Here is a 21,186-nt window from a genome sequence, read left to right on the forward strand (position 1 = left end):
GGCTTTTTTTTTTTTTTTTTTTTTTTTTTTTACCTGACGCCAGATCTGATAAAACTGCACACAGCCTTCATCTAGCTCAATTTGTCATCTAGAAAGCATAAGAAGAGAAGATTTCCTTTCATAAGGCAAAGGTAAATTTCCAGTGTGATAATACAAAGTGCAGTATTTAAGCAGCAGTATTTTCACACCTCATTGGACAAGATCAAAATATTGTGGGCTACAGCCATCTAAGAGGAATAGTTTGTCACTTGAGGAAAAACATTCACTCCCTTGCTGAGCGTTAGATGATAGTGTTGATATCAATTTCACATTGAAAATCTGAAGCTGGGGCCAGCAGCTGGTTAGATCAGCAGAAAAAGAATTTCAAAAAATAGCAAACAGTGACAAAGCCTTTTCTCTGGGTTAGGTCATATGCAAGAGCCTTTAGCATCAAGCTTATTTTTAAAATATTCTTCTACATTAGCAATGATCAAATCATGTAAATGTTTCATATGACAAGTTGTTCTCAGGCCAGACAATGTAAAACTGCTTTAAATAGACTGTTTTAACACAGGGACTAATAGAGACACTACACAGATGACAGCCATCTCAGTCCTGCAGGGCCAGAGGCCAAAATCTTTGAGTTCCACCCTGTTGGAGAAAAGATCAAATGCTTAGTGCAACAGCTGAGGAGCGGCAGACTCACTCCATTCAGCCACTAGATGGAAACAATAGCCCTCTGCTCATCACAATCACTTCTGCATTCATTTGTTTCTTGTGCTTGATTTTGTGCGCTGCGTTGTATTTCTCTGTCTTGCCACTTCAAACCATCCTATTTATGGATTCACTATGTCATGTTTCGTTACCATTTTTCATCTGGTCCTCATTCAAGCACCTGCCCTGTCTGAAGTGTCCTTTAGGCAGCTGCAGGTGTGCTTTGTTTTTAAGACAAGGGGCCTGAAAGTTTCACATTATATATGTATACAAATGAAAGGACAGGATTAGCAGAAATGGTGACAAGGACAACAGTGAAATGCCATTCGGAGCATCGTGTTCACAGAGGAACACATTACTACTAATGTGTAGTACTAAAGGATTAACTACTCAGTGTTTGACTCAGGCCCTGTGATGGACTGGTGACCTGTCCAGGGTGGACCCCTGCCTTTCACCCAAAGAGAGCTGGGATAGGCTCCAACAGATCCCTGTGACCCTAAATAGGAATAGATAATGGATGCATGGATGTTTGAATGTTTGACAGTAATGATGAAGTTGTTACTATGTGCATGCAGAGAGGAAACTATATAATAATAATCCACTGATAGCATAGATACAACAATGACAGGGGCATGTTGCTGCAGTATTTCACTGTTAATACCTTACATACATAATCAATGTGACTGTACATTCATCTCTGATGAAGACCTTCAGTAGCTTTAACATTAGTGCTTTGGTTGATGTTGTTGATGATGTAAATTCTTCATGACATTTTCACTTTAAAGGCTGGAAATTCATGGTGTGAAGGATGACTTGGACCCTGCAGCTTGTTTTTGCCCCAAGGCCTCATAGCAGGTTAATGCAGCCCTGCTTAAACTTAAAAGTCATGTCTAATGCAGAGCTTTGACTTGCATTATTATTTCTACTTTACTTAAGCAAAACACATGACACTTCAGTAAAGCAATGGGGCATTGTGCAAAAGTGGAGGAAGCTGTCTGTTCATTAGCTTCAGTAAAAATGATAGTAACGCACCATTAATAGTATTTCAAATGTTATTTAAGTGAAGATTTATTAGCAAAAAGCAGCAAATGTTAAACCTCATCCTGCAGAGAAGGTGTTCCACTATTAGACCATAAAACTGGACTAGTACTACAGATGCATCAAGATGTAAATACCAGTTTTCTGTTGTATTTGGGTGAAATACTGAGCTAGTTTATACTATTTTATGAGTCAAATGGGTTTTTGTGTCTAGAATCTTAAGTTAAAAACAGAGAAAAAGTAGCCGCAACATTTTCTTGCATTATGTAGTAAATACTAATAAAGAGTACTGTTCAGTGTGGTCTACTTCTGATACTTGGTAGTTTTACTCCATATTATGAGCGTAAAACTTGACTTTGTACCAGAGTATTTTGCTGCAGTAAGGGGGCTGAGAGGACTGTTCGGAGCAGAAATGTGGAAGTATGTTTCCGTCCTCCAGCATCTGTCTGATAATTTTCCTTGTGTGGCGCTCCGGGTGAAATGTGAGCGTCACGGAGCGCCCTCCCCCTCCTCTCCCTGACTCAAGTCCCAGCGAGCGGCTCTCAAACTTCCAGTGTCGAGCCTGAAAGCGGAGGACGAAGAGCCGGAGCCGAGACACGGGCAGACCCGCTACAAACGGCACCGACAGCCGCTTTCATACCCGCTTTTCATCCGCGTTTTTACGCATCTCGGTGTGAGGATTTCCTCTCAGCTCCCGGGCGTCTCGTTTTAAGGTTTTCCTCGGTTGTGTGTCGAAGTTTCCGACTGTCACGTTGTAGTTAACGGACCTTTATCGCAGCTGTCTGTGGGATTACTCCTTTTTAATGCAGCGCTAAATAATTAAGCAGCTACTTTGTGTGCGCAGCGGGTTTTGGACCGACCTTCGCCATGGGGAGCTGTGTCTGTCTTTAACCGACCCCGTGTTTGCTTTTTTACTTTTTCCATGATCATTTCTAACAGACAGAGCTCGGTTTGACTACAAAAATGAGCATGGATGGTTGCCCGTTGAAGGTGGTGATTTTTCTCTGGTGCCTGCTGGTGATTTCTGGCTCCAGCTTTGAGATCGGCTCCTACGACCTGGAGCGAGGCAGACCGGCCAAGTGCGAGCCCATCGTGATCCCCATGTGCGAGGGCATCGGCTACAACCTGACCCGGATGCCTAACTTCATGGACCACGACAACCAGAACGAGGCTGCCATCAAGCTGAACGAGTTTGCCCCGCTCGTGGCTTACGGCTGTGACGTGCACCTCCGGTTCTTCCTCTGCTCCCTCTACGCCCCCATGTGCACGGACAAAGTGTCGACCTCCATACCCGCCTGCAGACCCATGTGTGAGCAGGCCAGGGAGAGGTGTGCCCCCATCATGAAGAAGTTCAGCTACACCTGGCCAGACTCGCTGGACTGCTCCAGGCTGCCCACCAGAAACGACCCCAACGCTCTGTGCATGGAGGCCCCCGAGAATGAAACCAGGACGGAGGGTAAAAAAGGGGAAGGCATGCTTCCGGTGCCCCCTCGCCCCAGGCAGCCGGGCACCAGCGGCGGCCGATCGCCAGGCAGCATGGGCTCCTGTGAGAATCCAGACAAGTTCCAGTTTGTGGAGAAGAGCCAGTCGTGTGCACCGCGCTGCTCTCCAGCTGTAGACGTCTTCTGGTCCAGACAAGACAAGGACTTTGCCTTCATTTGGATGACAGTGTGGTCCATCCTGTGCTTTGTCTCCACTGCCTTCACCGTCCTGACCTTCCTCTTGGAGCCTCACCGCTTCCAGTACCCTGAGCGGCCCATCATCTTCCTCTCCATGTGCTACAGCGTCTACTCTTTGGCGTTCATCATCCGCTCGGTGGCCGGGGCAGAGAACATTGCCTGTGACCGTGAGCATGGCGAACTTTACATCATCCAGGAAGGACTGGAGTCCACTGGCTGCACCATCGTCTTCCTCATCCTCTACTACTTTGGCATGGCCTCTTCTATCTGGTGGGTCATCCTCACCCTCACCTGGTTCCTGGCTGCAGGGAAGAAGTGGGGCCATGAGGCCATTGAAGCCCACAGCAACTACTTCCACATGGCAGCTTGGGGCATCCCTGCTCTGAAGACCATCATCATCCTCACAATGAGGAAGGTGGCTGGAGACGAGCTGACGGGGCTGTGCTATGTAGGCAGCATGGACTCTGGGGCGCTCACCGGCTTTGTCCTCATCCCCCTGTCTTGCTACCTGATCATCGGCACCTCTTTCATCCTCACAGGCTTCGTGGCTCTCTTCCACATCCGGAAAGTGATGAAGACGGAGGGCACCAACACTGAGAAGCTGGAGAAGCTCATGGTGAAAATTGGCATCTACTCCATCCTCTACACGGTGCCGGCCACCTGCGTCATAGTCTGCTATTTCTACGAGAGACTCAACATGGACTACTGGAAGCTGAGGGGCCTGCAGATGAAGTGCGGCTCCTTCAGTGGCCACAGCAGCGACTGCTCGCTGCAGACGTCCGTGCCCACCGTGGCCGTGTTCATGCTGAAGATCTTCATGTCGCTAGTGGTGGGCATCACCAGCGGGGTGTGGGTGTGGAGCTCTAAGACCCTGCAGACCTGGCAGGGCCTGTGCAGCAGGAAGCTGGCGGACAGGACTAGTAGTAGGAAACCCTGCAGCGGCGTCAGCTGCGGCAGCACACACTGCCACTACAAATCTCCTGCTGTGGTTCTGCACATGGCCAAGACTGACCTGCACTCAGACAACCCCACACATGTCTGAACGGGAGAATGCATCAACACACACATGCACTCACACTGCTAAATGCAATCACACACACACACACACCTTTGCCCTGTGTAAGGAGCTGCTAAAAACTTTATAAGAAGATGATTGGTTGAATTGAATCTGCTGCTGCCAAGGGACACAGGTACAGGCATCACTATGAAAAGCTATCAGTAAACAGTATTCAGCGCATAAAGGGAAATGTTCAGTATTGTTACCCATATCTTTCTCTTCATATTGTTCTGTGCAGTAGACATGCCCAGTGTTGCAAAGCAAAAAAAGACTGTTATTGGAGGCATCTTGGGAAATATTAATCTGTTCTCCTCCTGAAAGTGGCATGATTAACTGTATAAATCTGTATAAATGTTTTATTTATTGTAAATATATTTAATTTAAAGTTCACCTTGGCTCTTACCAGATTTGTTGTTTAGATGCATTTATTAAAGGCCAAGGGAAAGTAAGTGCCTTTTATAAGAACTCTGGTTCTGGCCTTTTGGAGGTTAATAAACTTGTGAAATTCCTGTTCAACGTCCTGTCTGCCTGGTGTTATTGTCGTCTTTAACAGTTGGAGATTTAATAGTCCCAAAAAATTCCTCATCTCAGTCTTCTTGTCCCTGATTTGCCTGTCACTCTTCATGGGTTGTGCATCCTACATCCTAGAGGCGTCCCCAGCAGTAATCCTCAAAGAGAATCGCTGATGAATAGTGACAAACCATGGCAAGTGTTAATGTTTGCATCATGGTCTTAAAAATGCAGAGCAGTTTGTGGAGGAATATAATTAATTAATGGCCTTTTAATCCTTCCACAGAATCACTGTTGTTGCCCTCTCGCTGCTTCATTTGATCCCTGAGCAAATACTCAGCGCTTTGATCTGAGAGGGCAAATCTGTAGTGGATTTCAACCTTATTGCATGGTTTCACTGGCAGATTTAAAGTTTAGCACAGGCTGTCAAAATTGTGGTTGTTCATTGAGTAGATGGATTATTAACTTAATACATAAATTTCTATGTGGTTTGTGGCTCCTGGAAGCTGTATTTGGGTTTGAATTAAGGAAACTCCAGTACACAAAAGATCCAAACGTCTGTATTTAAATTTTGAATTTGATATACTGCAAATTATTTTGTTTGGCTAAATTAACAATGCACCTTTTAATACCTTCGGAAAATACCATGGGGTAAAAATCATCTGACTGGTTTACAGATGTAGTATGCACAGCATTATTGTCCTCAAATAAATGCTGTATGTTGGGTCTTGCAACTAGCATTTCTGTAATAAAGTCCATTTTATTAAGCACAAGAGCCACAGTGTTCTCAGACGGTGCATAAAAAGTGAAAATAAAGAGCTTTTACTTTACAGGACTTTAACAATTTAAGTGCCAGAGTAAATTGCAGCCACACACAGCATGCCATTTGACTGCAAAACTGTGGAAATTACAGTGTTTGACAGCGTAGGAGCTGATTGTTTATTATGTCTGTGTGTAATTGTGTGCTGTGTCACCAGCAGCAGCACATGGGACTGATAGCATGGAAAAACTGTGATGACCAGGAGCTGTTTTCATTACATTACTGGAACCTCCGCAGTGTGAACCAGGCGTGTGCTCACTGACATCTCCAGAGGTTAAAAGTTGTTTTGTTTTCATTTTTCCACTGTTTGCATTCCAGCAGTTAAAATAAGGTCCATGTACTTCAGCTTGTTCCGTGCACGTTAGTATCCATTTACTAAACACACACCAGCTTAAATCAAAGATGCATCATGTTTCTGTAGTAAATTAACCACATTTCCACTGGATGCAACGTTCTGTGGATCGGTGCAATGCCTGAGTTAACTTAAATTACTTATTCCTTCCTTCTGCAGAGCAAGATGTGGGTGAACTACCAACATCCTCCTCTTTTTTTGTTTTCATTACTCAGCCATTGTAGACGTTGTCCATGGCTTGGCAGGCGAGTCCTGGACTCTGACACCGTGTGGATCACATTTAACTATTAAAAAGGCCTGTTTTGGTTGGAGCACGCTCGCAGCACAGACTCGGCTGGTGGTGTTTCAGCCGCATGTTCCAGTTCATGGGCGCCTGAACGGGGGCGCGTGCTTTCTCCCCGGTTTACACTCCAGTGACATGATCCAGAGAGGCCAAACACTTGCTGTGTGAGACACAAACCAGCTTGTCCCACCTGCGCTGAGCTGCACTGATTAGATAGGAAGGAGGTAGGAGCAGACGGTTGAGGACACAGGGGTAATACTGAGGGCAAGTTTGTCTTTTACAGCAAAGCTTTGTTGAGAAGAACGTCCCCTTTTCAGCATTTCTTTTTTCATTTTCTTGCTCCTTCTGCATTTCTTTTTAAAATTTTCCATTTATTTGTAACCCCCCCACCCCCCCGACTAAGTCATGTTTTAAAAAAATTACAAAGGTCAACAGAAATGACTTATTACAGCAGCAACAGGATGTGTTTGCTCCGTTTCTTTTCCCACAAAAATGAATTCTGTCGCTCCATTTCCAGGTCACTGACAGCTATTTTTAGCTCTTTTTGCAGAGCGGAGGAATCACACAGCACAGTACTTCAGATAGAGGCAAGAAAGAAAGGTTCATTCCAAAAAACAGTTTGTTTGAGCTGTGGTTCCTTTGGCGCCAGAGATGTGGCTGCCAGGAACACCTTCCCTTCACACACACACACACACACACACACACACACACCTGAGGTCTGCAGTACTGGAGCAGTGCCAGCCAATCAACACCAAGATTGTTCTGAAGAAGCCCCCACCCCATCTTCCAGTAATGTCCAATTTCAGGAGTAAGTAAGCTCAGTCTCGCTCGAAAGATTTAGTTTGGCCGCGTCTCCACTCTGTTTTTCTTCTCTTCTGGCTCAGGAGGTTAAATAGTGTCAGTCAGTCGCACTGAGCAGCAAGTTTGTCTGGGCCAAAAGTGAGACTACTCCCAGAAAAGGCAACACTTTTCCTTACAGGTTTCTCAGGAATATTTAATTGAGTTGCCTGTGAGCCTAACAGTGTATTTATTGATTCTAAAGTAAGACAGTACAATTGTGTTTATCCAGGATTTGTACAATTTGTTTGTGTGAAAACACCTCAGCGGTTATTCCACTTTAGCTGCTGACACCATGTTTTTGTCTGCTGAGGAGAAATCCCTCCATCTGGTCATGGGTCTGATTAAAGGCGTTCATTATGGCATCAGTGTGCCTCCCTCATAAACTTAAACCCCTGCCCACCCCTGAGGGGAAAAAAAGAGAAAATAAAGCATCCTTCATTGCCCTGCCCTCCCTCCTTCTGCAGTCCCTCGCCCCCCTTGAGCACTATCCCTTTCCTGCACTGTTTTGATGTGTAAATGAGTGTATTGAAAACCTGCAGGCCCCCAAAGAGATGCTTTCCATGAAAATGCAGCAGTCAGAGAGCACCAGAGTTCACACAGCTCACCACTCATCGCAGCCGGACAACAATCAGACACCCAGTACGCTGCTGCTGTCTTGCCTGTTAGTGCAAGACACAAACACATAAAATCACACAGACGCACGCTGACTCATATCATTATACAGACATAAACATTTATATGGTGACCTCTGAGAGGAATCCACTCCAGAGCTGAAAAAAATCCATCCCACAGGCTGAGTCTGAGAATTTGGTTTTGCAATGACTTTGTGTTCAAATGAGGATACAGTGTCAAGTGTCTGAAGTAGCTGAAGAGACAGAGCAGCTGAAAGTTTTCTGCAGCATTTATCACGTCAGCACACAAGCTGAGATTAAAAGTCTGTGTTTGAGCACAGAGAATTGTTCACTGTCTTGGAATTTCAGAAGCACCACAAAGGAAATACTCCAAGGTTTTCTATTCTATTCAAAATAAAATGTTATGTAATAATGACAACACACTTATCAGGAATTTATATATAATTAGTTAAACCAAAACTCTTATTATTCCCTCTCCATTTGTCTAAGAGCTATCTGTCAGGACTCATTTATCATCTTGAAATAGTTCCTGGTACAATTTTAAATTTCATTTCAAGTATACTGGCTGTTTAACATGGCTGTCAAATATATTTTACAGATATTGACCTTTTGCTTAAACATAAAAAGACATTAGGTCCCATCACTTGGTCACTGCATTAGATATTTTTTTTTTTGGCAGTGAATGAATGGTAGTTTCATTTGTAAATTTATATAATGGGAGCTGAAGGACATAAATCTTCAGTCTCAGTTTTAGACGTAATGTTTTCATCTTCATCTAAAACAGATTACAGGCATGAAGTTGAATGAAGGGCCTTAGAATTTAAACAAAAAAGACTCCACTTGACTCAAATCCACTTAAACTTCAGCTAACAAAAACTTAAAGATCCTATTCTGACATGTTTAAGGACATACAAGACAAAGACACAAAAATATTGTACTTAGATTAATAAATTGTGTCTGATTTTTCCTACTGAAAGGTTTTTTTGTTAAAAGATGTTTAATGTGTAAGTACTCCTTCTTTTGAATATTTATTTAAATATCTTACAAACATGTACATACATACACATCAAAAACATAAAAATTTTCCCATTTCAGCAGGTGAATGTGAAAACAGTCCTCTTGTATCAAACTCTGCACGTTCTGCACAATGAAGGTCAAACATTTGAATAAAGTTACTAAAGCGCAAACACAATTTTGAATGCAAAGGTATTTAAATTTCAAATTAAAAGGCACCAGAGCTTATAAACAGTATCTGTCCTGTATCTGTGAACTCAGTCAAAGTGGCAGATTGAATGACATTTTGTTTCATCTACTCAACAAGAACTCTATGGTTTGTGTCCACATACAAATTAGAAAAACATATTGCAAAGAGAGCTTCTATTCAACAGACTTTTTTTTTCTGCCCCTGAGCAGAGTTCAAGCTGACAATTTTTTTTTTAAAAAAACTTGTTTTTGTCAAAATCATAACAAATAGTGTGTTTCTCCGAAAGCCACCAAAGGCTCTATGTGCTGTCAGAACAGTAGGGTGACTGTCTCTTTTCAGCACTGTGTCTTGACACCAGTAACCTGACGTTTCAGTGTTATTTTGAAGGGATGTGCAATCTTGGGTAACATCTAGATCTCGTTCCTACAAAGACTGAATGCAGTTTTTGTAAGTTACTCGCACAAAGTTTAGTAACGTAATGTCAACGGTGCAGACAGGTCAGAGGTTTGTGTGACACTGCACAAAGTGGTAACTAGAAGAACTAAAGGCTGCAGATACAGGAGGAAAAAGTTTCAAGAAAAAGCTTTCAGCTTTTTGCAGTATCTTTTTTTCAGCATTTTTTCATGTCCTTTGATCAATAAGCAGAAGACAGAGAAGTAAAGCTTTTTCATCCCTCTGTACTTATTCCCGTGCTCTGCCTGTGGCTGAAGCAGAGATGAATCAGTGAACAGAGGGAGGTTCCACCGCTCACTCGCGCTCTCTGAAGACAACAGCATTGCTGTGATCACTGTTAATCTCCTTTGCCACTCTGCTGCCATCTCCTCAAATACATTCATCTCATTTCCAAAAGTGTTCACGGCCTCTTCTTCCTTTCTAATTGGGCATTGTCAAGATTTCAGAAGTCACCCTTTGGTGTTCTGCGGCAGGCGAGATTGGTCTTTGAGCTCGGGGGTCAGTGATGGCAAGTATTTGTTTGAGGGTTAAATCACAGCAGGCCTTTCATCATGTTGTTATGTTGCATGATCAGAGGCTTGGGATTATGTAGGTCAGACGTTGGAGAGTGAGAGCGCCCCTTTTGTAACTGCCATTTTTATTCAGTTGCTAGGCAGCACCCGCTCTAATCTCTTGTACCAAAGAGTCTCTCCCCAGAGAAAAAGAGAGGGAGCAGGAGTTACAAAGGATGAAAAAAATGTGAAAACAGCATCAACAAAGAAGACAAACCCAAGCAAGGACTGCTTTCAAAAACTCTCTAAAGGGAGGGAGTGGAAAAGGACAGGATGTGGGAGTCTAAGTGCAACCCTGAAACCTGCTCTGGCCCTCCTGAACATCTTAAACCCCTGTGCTTTTTTTTGTGCCACTGATGGAATAACTTAAGGATGATCAACCAATCACAACAGCAGAGAAGATTCAACATCCAAATCTGTGTGAGGAATCATTGTTTTAGTGTGAGGGTACAAAAACGTAGCAACTTTTAACTCTTGAGTCTAACGTCTTGGTCCAGTGGTTCAGTGAAAGCAGGACAGTTGATGTGAGTCATAATTTTGGCACCAAATTATCTGTCAGCAGGTACGGAAATGGATCAGAACCACTCAGATTCAGGCCGTCTGGCAAATGTGTGTGCTGTCACACTGCCACTGCACCCCCGTCCTAAATGTGCTCATGTCACGCTCCCCCATCAAAGGCTCACCCCTTGGCTCTGTGTTCTGAGAGCCCCCCACCCAACGCACTGATCCCCTCCCTCCCACCCCGGCCCGGGGCTCGGTAAGGATCTGCTATTCTCCGTTGCATTTCACACTCTTTGATTTGAAGTTTTGAAGTTTATTCTTGTCTGCCTCTTTTCTTCTTTTGCGGTTGGGTTTTATTTTTGACTGTCTTGATATTGACTCTTAAGACGTTTCCAGATGATGTGTGCTTGGCCATGTTAACGCTGCTGACTCTGATGTTGTCTATAATCACAGCTTTTAACAGCTTTTAATCATTCAGCATTCGCAAATACAGAGACAACCGATACATGCATGTAAAGGAAAGATATTATTAGTCTTGTTTTGGGACATTTTGTGAAATGCAATTATTCACTTTCATGCTAAGAGTTAGATTAAACGATTGATACCACACTTGTATTGGTGCAACAAACATGAAAAAGGAAGCAACCAGCCTGGCTCTGTCTAAAGATGACAAAATCTGTCTAGCATCTCTCTAATTCACACACATATTTGGTTTGTTTAATCCAAAAGCTGAAGTGTAAAAACAAAAGTTGCCTTAGAGCTGCTGATAGTGCCATGCTGTGATGAGCTAAGCTTCCACTTTAGGAAACAGATATCAATGTGATACCCATCTTTTTTCTAACCCTTGGAAACCTCATGTACCATTGAAATATATGTATTATGTTACTTGGTGAGTCTTAGAGCTGCTGCTTGGCAGATTTTGTCACCTTTAGACAGTACTAGGCCATCGGTCTTTGTGTGAAGCTAAGATACCAGCTTTTGGCTGGGTCTTCATATTTTCTTATCTAGCTGAGAAAGAAAGCAATTACGTTTATATCCTGAAACGTCGACCTATTCCATTACACGAAACATTTGTGTTTACATATGGTAGACAAATAATTGAGTCTGTTAGAGCGACGTCACAAACAAAGCAGTGATTTTACTCAACCACAGTCTAAAGGTATAAAAGTCCTTTGTGAATGAGCTCAAAAGTTTGTATGGAGGGATATAATTGGTTAATTAAGGGTAAGCTGTGCGTGTGTGTGTGTGTGTGTGTGTGTGTGTGTGTGTGTGTGTGCGTGTGTTCTCTAGTCCTGGTTTCTGTTCTTGGTGTCTTCAGATTAACATGTTAATTACCTTAAATTTGTCCTGTTTGCACATTATGTAAGCAGCTGCTGAGGCTGTCCAGGGTTTTGCGAACAAAATGAGACAGAAAATTCAACAGGACATTTTGGGGCACTTCAAATAGACTTGGACAAAAAAACAAAAATCCAATCATCAATTAAGTCCTCTTTGAGGGCAGGACTGTTGACTGGCTGATCGCTGTACATTAGCCAGTCAGTGTAATAAAGCGAACCAGCTGGGGCCACACTCGCCCTAACACTGAACCTTTTGTCATGCTCAGCCCCCCTCAAGTAAAATAAAAATCTTGTTGCATGAGAGATCTTCTCTGTGCAGAAGCAGACATTGTTCCTATTGTGGCGCGTGAAAGCTGACATGCCAGGTCCAACACAGTGCTGAATAAACTGTGGTTTGTGTACATACTGTAACTGTAGGCTGTGGAAAAGGAATAAGGCAGCAGTCTGTGATGATCTTGGCGGCTTGTGAGGATTTGGCATGCAGAGCAAGAGCTAGAGCAGCAGTACCACATGCATCCCTTTCCCTCAGGATAATAACTGCTTGTAGAGCAAAGAGGGAGAAAACCTGCAAGGATCAGCCTTCCTGTTCACACCCCATCATGCATGAGCTGGCAGGATCCTTGTGTTGTTATGGTCATGAGACATTTCCTGTGTGTGTTTTGGGGTTGCATCTGGGCTTGTTTACAGCCCAGGATAGAGCCTCATTAAGTGGAACATGGTACTAGGCGGATGTGCGTGTTTGTCGGTGGGGGGTGGGGGGGGGGGCTAAAGTGCCTATTAGTGTGGCCAGTGTGTAGCCCCAAACCAGAACCCAACTGGGCCAGGTGCTCTCTGCTACAGCCTGGTTTCCACAGCACAGCCAAACAGGGAAAAACAGGGCTTACTCATCAGAAAAGTGTGCACCATTAATTTCCAACAAAAATGCCCCTTTGTCTTTTATCATCCTCTTGACTTGTTAGTTTAAGACTGAATAAAAGAATAATGTTGGTGATTTTATGAAAAGTTAAATAATGTGGGCACTGTAGTTTTCTGTTAACATTACCCAAAAAGGAGTAAATTGTGTCGTTGCTGGGGACTATTATCAGCTGCAGATTAACACACATTTTGGTGTTCTAGTGAGTATTTACAGCACCAACTCTGTGTGCATGTGGAAATGACTCAAACTACAATTCCCACATTCATCATAATGAAGGAACACGATCATGGTCAGTGTGACTCATTGGTTGTTTTTGTGCAATAGTGGAACTGCATGATGGAAGGATAAGATATCAGGATTTGCATGCACAAACAACACATGTTTGTTGGGTTTGGGCTTTTGATGAGTAGGAAAAGAGAATATCACCAGCATTATCCTTTAAGAGGTAGTTTGTTACAGCGTGTGAGCATGGATGCTACATACAGACCAAGCCAGGAATAAGACTGAAAACGATTAGGGCACACTCAAGTGTCCTTGATTCATCCTTTCTTTCCATTTATTCATGTCTGTAGCGTTCCCCATTCATTTTTGTGTGTGTACAACCATGAGACCCTCACAGCCAATAGGCCCCTCTCTCAGAGCGGCAGCTACATGAATTCCGCTGCAGTTCCAGTGAGAAGTGTCCTGCAAAGACTAAAGCGTGCAGCAGAGGACAAAGCAGAGAGGGATTAGTGTCTCCCGCCTTTCTGCTCATGCACACCCGCTCCATGTAACACTCAACATAATCAAACACTCACCCAGTGTGACACACAACACAACCAAACACTCTTCTGAGGCTATGCTACTAAAACAAACCCCACAAGCTGAGGAGGGTAGCGGAGGAGCTGAGGAGGCGGATGTTAGGGAGGCCAAGAACTCATGGTGTTTATACTGAACGGCCAGAGAGTGGGAAACGCACAGAACACGATCCCCGTGTTTTCCTTACCCCAGCTAATCCGACAAAACGACAGAGGGAGCAGATTCCCTTACAGAGAAAGCTGCCACTTAGATATTTATCCTCACTAAAGCAAACATCTGGCCCCGGCGGGCTCTTTTCATAGGGCGATATGAGTGGGTGTGATACTCAGCTACATTTATTTGAGTGTGAAGTTTTAATTAAAAGTGAAAGTGATGCCTGCCAGCCAACCACCCCCCCCCCCCCACCACCATCGCAGCTTTGTCTATCCCCTGAGCAGAGAATGACGAGAGAAAAGCATAACTACAGAAGAAGAGAGTGACAGATGGCAGAATAAAAGACGAAAACAGACAAACAAATGCAGAGACATGTAGAAAAAGCAATAAGGCAGAAGATACAGAGTAATTTGTCTGCTCAGGAGGTGCTCAGGGTGTGAAATTTCCCTTCTTAATGCTTGTTTTCAGTTGCAGTCAGATGGAACAGCCCGAGTTACAGACAAAGTGCCTGTTGCCCCCACACACCGAGGAGGGTGTATTGCTTACAGAAAAATCTGCTTACTCTCCAGAGGGTCCTTTTCCAAGAGCACCCTTGCATGCAAGATCACCTTTGTTAACTGGCTTAGAGCAAAAAGAATCCTGGAAACTGGAAGGAAGTTCCTATCATCCTTATCTTGGTTTGGTTTTCATGTTTTTTGAGAAGTGTCTTAAGTGGTCCTCTCCAGAAACATAAAGATGTTTTTATTAAAGTAAATCCTGACAGTGCTGCAGTTTCGCTATTGTTGTCACAGCCAGAGCAGAGCTTTATGAGAGGGAATGAGCTCATGTTGTGTTTACCAATTGCCTCCGGATACAAAGTGGTGGGGCTTTATTTTATGAGCTGGCACATGGATTCCCTCATCACCTTAAACTAAAAAAAGCTCATTGTACATACACCTTGTTTATAGCAACACAGGTAATAAAGTTGAACCTTAAATCTATCAGTTGTAATTGCCTCTAAGAGGCAGAAAGTGTGTGAATAAGCTTCGCTGCCCCCACATGATAAATGTTCCAGACTAGTTTTAATTAAAGCCTGGGCTGGTTTTCCTGACACAGAACAGGAAACTTCTACACATTTGTCAAGTTTATTTTAAAATAACTGCAACTGTAGGTTTCTACATGTAGTTCAGATGAAAAACCTAATTAGATAGTCTCTAAATATTGTAATAATTAGCTGTCATACTCACTGGCTGGGGATATAGTGCTTAAAAGCAGTAGTTTAGCAGCTTTGTCATTTTCTTGCTGAGTTTGGAGAGTTTGATTCCTAATTAGCATAATACACGTTATTGGTAACTTATGGTTTTATATTTAAAGGGTTACTTGAATGTAAGGCCAAATTAAAGTTTAAGATTTATTTTATGAGCAGCCCCTCTCTTTTATTTGTGTGGCACTTTTAGGGTCCTTACAGTTTTAGATACATATATTTTATTCCTCCTTACATATGTAACAACATCAAATAATCATATATAGTGGGATAATCTTGAGGCTTGTTTTGTTTCTCTGACACACTATTGGTTCTCCATTTGAAAAGCACTTGTCTCGGGTCGTATCGCTGACAGATGTCTAGCGCTTGGATAAGTTAATGAGCCTCACTCCACCTTGCTGTCTGTCAGGCTCTGTGCTAGAAAGACGGTGGCATATCATATGTTACCTGGCCTTTCTCTCACTGTGAGAGGATGCTAATTGGTGCTGAGGCGCCAGTCTCTCACTACCCCTCCTTTGGCGTCATTCCGAGCCAGGAAAGGTGGCATGAAGCCTGGCCCTGGAGTGCTCCAGACTCCCTGGGTCCAAAGGGAACTAGAAGGCATGATCAAGTGTGTGGGGGCCATCCCTAAAGTATGCACCTGGCCTGAACTTATACACTTGAATGGAAAACTTGCCCAGAGAGCAACAGAGGGAACTCAACGTTTTCTTTCAGGAATAAAATGGAAAATTATTTTCCATTTAAAAGCCAGAGTGGCTCAAAGAAAAACTCCTGTCTCCTGCTTAGTGCCGTGCAGAGTTCCCTTCTGGCTGATTGGAGTTCACCCAGCATGTGTGTGTATGTGTGTGCGTGTCTCTCCTGGCTCCTGTCTGCCGTCCGTCTGCCTCCCCTGGATTGGACTCCTGTCGCCTTCACAGTGAAGGGCCACTCAGCCTGGGTGGATATTCTTTCCCTAACATCTGCTATGAATTTACCAGAGCCAAGCCATTCAAAGGCTCCTTTATGGAGCCCTGTGACTGCTTCCTATTAAGACACATGCACACCTTGGCACATACACACATACATAAAGAGCACACAGGTTTGTATTCATGCACACATTCACATCCATGGCTGCATTTAAATATTTCTTTTCATAATGTGTTGTCTTTTTATAGTTTTTTTTTTCTTTCCCTTATATTTAGATGCACACATACACAATACATGTATATACACACCTCCAGAATACACAACTATTTGAACTTAAATCAGCCTGAACAGCTGCAGTCCCCCACTTTTTTTAGTGAATCGCTGGTGTATGGTGGAGCGGTGCAGGGGTGGTTATTGGCCCATTACACACTTTAATCTATTTATTGCTGACATCCCTCTCACTGGGCATATGCACACTCCAGAGAAACATGAGCTGTGACAGCAGCAAGGCCATCATGTAACTTTAGATGGATGTGATCTGAAGTGAGAGACACCATAAGCTGTGATCAGCGTCGAGTGATCGTCTTAATTCTGCAAATTCTGCTTCTAGGGAAAATGATCTAGTCTGTTATAACAAGAACTTTTACTATTAAATTACGATTTTAAACATCTTTGCAGGGAGGAATAACAGATTCTCCAGCTCAGCTTTTTAAAAAAATTCTATCGAAGACATTGAAACTTCATTTATTTAAAGCAATAGACATTTTGAATCTCATTTACTTTCTTGCCTAGTGTTAGATTGAAAGCCCCATACCACTGTCATGTCAGAAATGTAAACATTACGTTACCACCTGCAGCCTGTTGTCCTATCCTGGCTTTGGCCAAATCTAACAAAATCCCCCTACTGGCACATCTAAAGTTCACTAATTAGCATGCTGTATCAGTCTTTTTAATCCATATAAAAAACTAATCCACATAATCGCCTGTAAAACTGTTACTTGATCTTTTTTTACATTTTATGGTGTCTGTACATTTGGACATGCACAAAGGCTGGAAACAGCGGGAAAGGGCTAAGCCATCTCTACCCATGGGGGACAAGATTTGCCAACCAGTCTCTTGAAAGTTGACTTGTTTACAAGTTACTTCTGATTTAATTTGTATAAAAACCAAGAAAAAAGTGTAAGAACAACATGGTAAGGTTCTCACAAGTGGTTATAGGATGGATGGATATTTATCAACCAGTCGCAGTAACACACTCAGGATGTCTCTAGTGTTTATGCTAACATAACAAGCTGTGGACTCTTATATTGGACATATTTATGCAGAAGAGTAGTATTGCTCTTTTTGCCTATTTGCCCTTATGCTTAATAATGGTATTTCCCAAAATGTCAGTATATGTCTTTAAAAATAGCTTGGCTTTGTCTAATGATCCAAAAATGACAAAATTCAATTATCTGCACCTTTAAAGGTGTTTGCCAGACAGAAATCATTTAGACTACAATCCCCATAAATCATTTTACTTTTCTGCAGAGTCAACTGCTTTCCTCTGTTTCCATTCTCTAGGCTAAGCTAACCTGCTGCTGAATGCAGCTTCATATTTACCACAGATATGTGAGAGTTATCAGTCTTATCATCTGGGTCCTGGTAAGAAAATGACCACCACTAAGAACAATCACTGTAATGTATTTTCTGTCAGTGTCAAAGAGAACTAAGGGTTAAACTGAATTAGGCTGAATGAAGCTCTCAGGTGAATGTGTAATGAGAGAATTATTATTTTGATATTGTAACAAACATCTGCCTACTGGAGATGGTGGGAGGAAGTCAGGAAGTTAATTGGCATTCTATATATAGAAAGGTGGTGAGATACATACATTCATACACACACACATACATATATATATATATAAAAGTCTACTCAACAATTGGGATCACTAGCTTGACTGAATGGTGAGATGAAGCCTCAGAATGAATCATGAAAGGCCTCAGCCCACTTATTACGTCTACAAGTCTGGCTGCCTTTCATCTTCACTGTTGCACGCTCATCCTATTGTTGCCGCTGCCATATCTGGATCCCTGACTTCAAAGAAATCTCTGGGTGATTCTGAGGTTATTCTCCCTGGTCGTTTTTCAGATTACCTTTTACATTTTTCAGATTTGTGCCTTCATATGAATCTTAAATTAAAATATTATTGATAAAGATGGAAGCAACATGTACAGGAATACCCCACGTTTACCTGTTTGATGAAAAGCCAGCCTCAGGATATAAACACTGTAAGCAGGCCAGGTGTGTATTTTGGCGCAGATGTGCCTGGTTGCCGTCACGGCAGAGAGGATGTATGACTGATATGTAAATGTTGCTGTTTGGAGCCTGGTCTACAGGAAGATTCAGACTGTTTCAGAAGAGTGCAGGATGCCCTTTGGGATGAGAGCTCCACATTCCCCAGGGAAAAGCCATCCTCTGAACTCCTCTGTTTCTGCACTCCCTCGCTTTTCCCCCCTCTTACTTTGCTTATATCATCAAAGGAGAGGACGCACATCAGTGGAGGAAATTGGGGAGAAGGTTCTGTTTTGTGAATAATACATTAATAATCATTTGTAGTTGCACTTAAAGGAGAAAGGAGAGAGAAATGTAGGGCATGTTTCAGCCACGGTCATATAAGTTGGTTTTGGCACTCAATTTTTAGGTCATGTTGAAGTTCTGGGAATGATTATGTTCCTTGTTTTTTTTCTGGCAGACTGTCATGATTTTTCTGTCTTTCCCCACTTGTCCCTTGTTTCTTTGTGTGTGTTCCTGCAGCTTGCTGGGTGATAGACTGACAGAGTGCACTGTGAAGTGTTCCATGCTATGACACAAATCGCGTTTATGCTTAAAGCTTAGAAATTCCCTTTATTTGCCACAACACCAACGCAGGCAGGAGAGCTTGACTCACCGTGTCAGGTTGTGTGATGGCACCGGTGGGACAGGTGTCAAAAGCAGACCTCAGTATAACCTCATCCCAAGCTGAAGACCTGCTCAAGCTGTAGAAAGATGCCTGTAAAGATTTGATCTGGAGGTATCTATAAAGTGATTAAATGTATAAAATAAATGTCTTACTGAGGTGCCACAAGCCTCCAGAACCACCTTAACATAAACTCTGCAAGTAGCTGGACTTTGCTGGAGAGATAAAACACCATTCTTCCAAAATATTTACAATGTTTTTATACTTATCACATTTTTTACATTTCGGCACTTGTGTATTAGGGAATTTCCTTTAATTTACAAGTAAATTAATGGCAGACTCAAAATCACTGTTTTCAGACCTCTAAACACTTTTTTGGTGAAGTCATTGTTTTTTCCTGAAATGAAATGCATTACACAAATAAAATTCCTGGTGTTGAATTTCTATTTAAGCAAACAAATTGTGTTACAGCTACAGCAGCTATAAAAACAACAACAATCATGTTTTTTAATTAAAGTTTAAGGAAGACAGAAGGAAGCAGGACTTGGGACAGCAAATGTGTTATTGTTTATTGGTTCCCCGTCAGCTTCCCATAATGCTGCTAATAACAAATAAGAGTGACACTGACACTGACACTGACAATGAACACTGACATTGAACACTTAACTCAGCACAGAAGCATGAATGTATGTTTGTATGGGAAGAATTTAAAAAGCAAGTTCATAAATATCTATGCATATTACACTGGCGCTCTGTAATGTACAATAATGTCTGTTCCACTTTGCAGCCCTGCAGAACATCACGTCTCCTGGAGGGACATGGAGAAACACACTTGTTCCCTCTTTGCCAGATGCCCTCTGCACTGACCTGGATTTGAGGTAAATATTTGCAGGCCGGGCTGCCCCGCTCGCCTCTTACACGTACACGCAGTGTGCGGATGGCTCGGCCATACTATGCTGCTGTCAGTTTACACAGGGTTCAAAGATTATTCTGCGCATGGCCCGTGTTTGCTTGTCAGAGAGTGAGAGCACCTGCTGTCGTTGCTTTGACCTATCACGTTAGGCTATGACATAATAGTGTTGGAACCATAAAGCCTGAAACCTTTATGATGTTTCTAAAGAATTCAGTGGAAGTTAATGTGTCCAGACATATAAACAATAACACTGAACCTAAATTGACCATCAGATTCTAACACAGTAAAACACAGACAATACTAGAACTCACTGCACAGGATTCTTTCACATTATGTAAAGATATTTGAACATCTGGACATTTCAGTAAAACCTCTGCAGCTCTGTCATGCTACATGCAGCAGTCACTGATTCCTTCAACCTCAACAAGGAGTAACGGTTTGGTGATTAATGCACGTCTTAGCTTCTGCGTAGGATGCACCATGTGAGGAATGAACAATACTTCACATTTCAGGAGTTTGGAAAGACCCTGACAGACCTACCAAACTTCAAAAAGTTAATATATCATTGCATTTTTTTCAGGTTAACAACAAATTCTTTAGGGCTGAATAGACGAGTAAAGTCATCTACTCTTGAGTTCACTGGAAGTTCATTCAAATCTTGTACAGTTCATTTTGGTATGTAGCAATGTTCAGTTGGTTTTGGCTCCATTTTCCAAGAAAAGTCAGCCACCAAAACTGGCTGTCACAGCGATTCATTCAGCATCAAGTCTCAGAAATAACAAAACAGACTAGAAGCTGCGATTTCCCTCGAGTGCCTCGGGGCTTGTAACTCATAATGTCCTCAATCTGCCATTAACGTCTTTTCTTGTGGGTCAAGATCTTGGACCTGTAACCTGCCTCTGCATGTTGCAAAGATCTCAGGCTAGTTAGGCAGACAAAGTGAATTCTAACACTTTTATTTTGGAAAGGAAATTAAAGACAGGTAAAGAAATAAAACATAGGTTACTGTTTTTATTTTTGTTAAAATTCCCTTTTATACATAGAAAAATTCAAAATGTAATATAAGACAAGCGACTACGAAAGTGAAACATCATTTTAGGTTTGTTATAGCTGGTTGCAGCTGCCGCAGCGCTTGAACTGTCCCTAATCAAGTGCTACGCTTCCCCTGATGTTTCACATCTCTGACCTTTACTGTGATCCATCTTAGCCTCTACACCTGCTGCCAAATTACAGATGGCTGCCAGGCTGTCAGCACCTCACTGTTAGATATTTCATAAGATGTTGCTATGCTTCTTCCACTCCCCTCTGCTCCATACATCCCAGAAACATACTTCATATTGTTTTCCAGTTGGTTCAGATCGTTGCTTC

The 21,186-nt window shown here is 42.6% G+C and overlaps 1 protein-coding gene across 1 annotated transcript; it reads left to right on the plus strand.

Moving 5' to 3' along the window:
• Nucleotides 1-2,257: 2,257 nt before the first annotated feature.
• Nucleotides 2,258-4,983, plus strand: fzd9b (frizzled class receptor 9b). Its single transcript, XM_026299216.1, has one exon. It carries the CDS (start codon nt 2,695-2,697, stop codon nt 4,450-4,452), a length of 1,758 nt encoding a protein of 585 aa, XP_026155001.1. The 5' UTR covers nt 2,258-2,694; the 3' UTR covers nt 4,453-4,983.
• Nucleotides 4,984-21,186: the final 16,203 nt, after the last annotated feature.

Source organism: Mastacembelus armatus, chromosome 13 (assembly GCF_900324485.2).
Source record: "Mastacembelus armatus chromosome 13, fMasArm1.2, whole genome shotgun sequence".
Taxonomy (NCBI): Eukaryota; Metazoa; Chordata; class Actinopteri; order Synbranchiformes; family Mastacembelidae; genus Mastacembelus; species Mastacembelus armatus.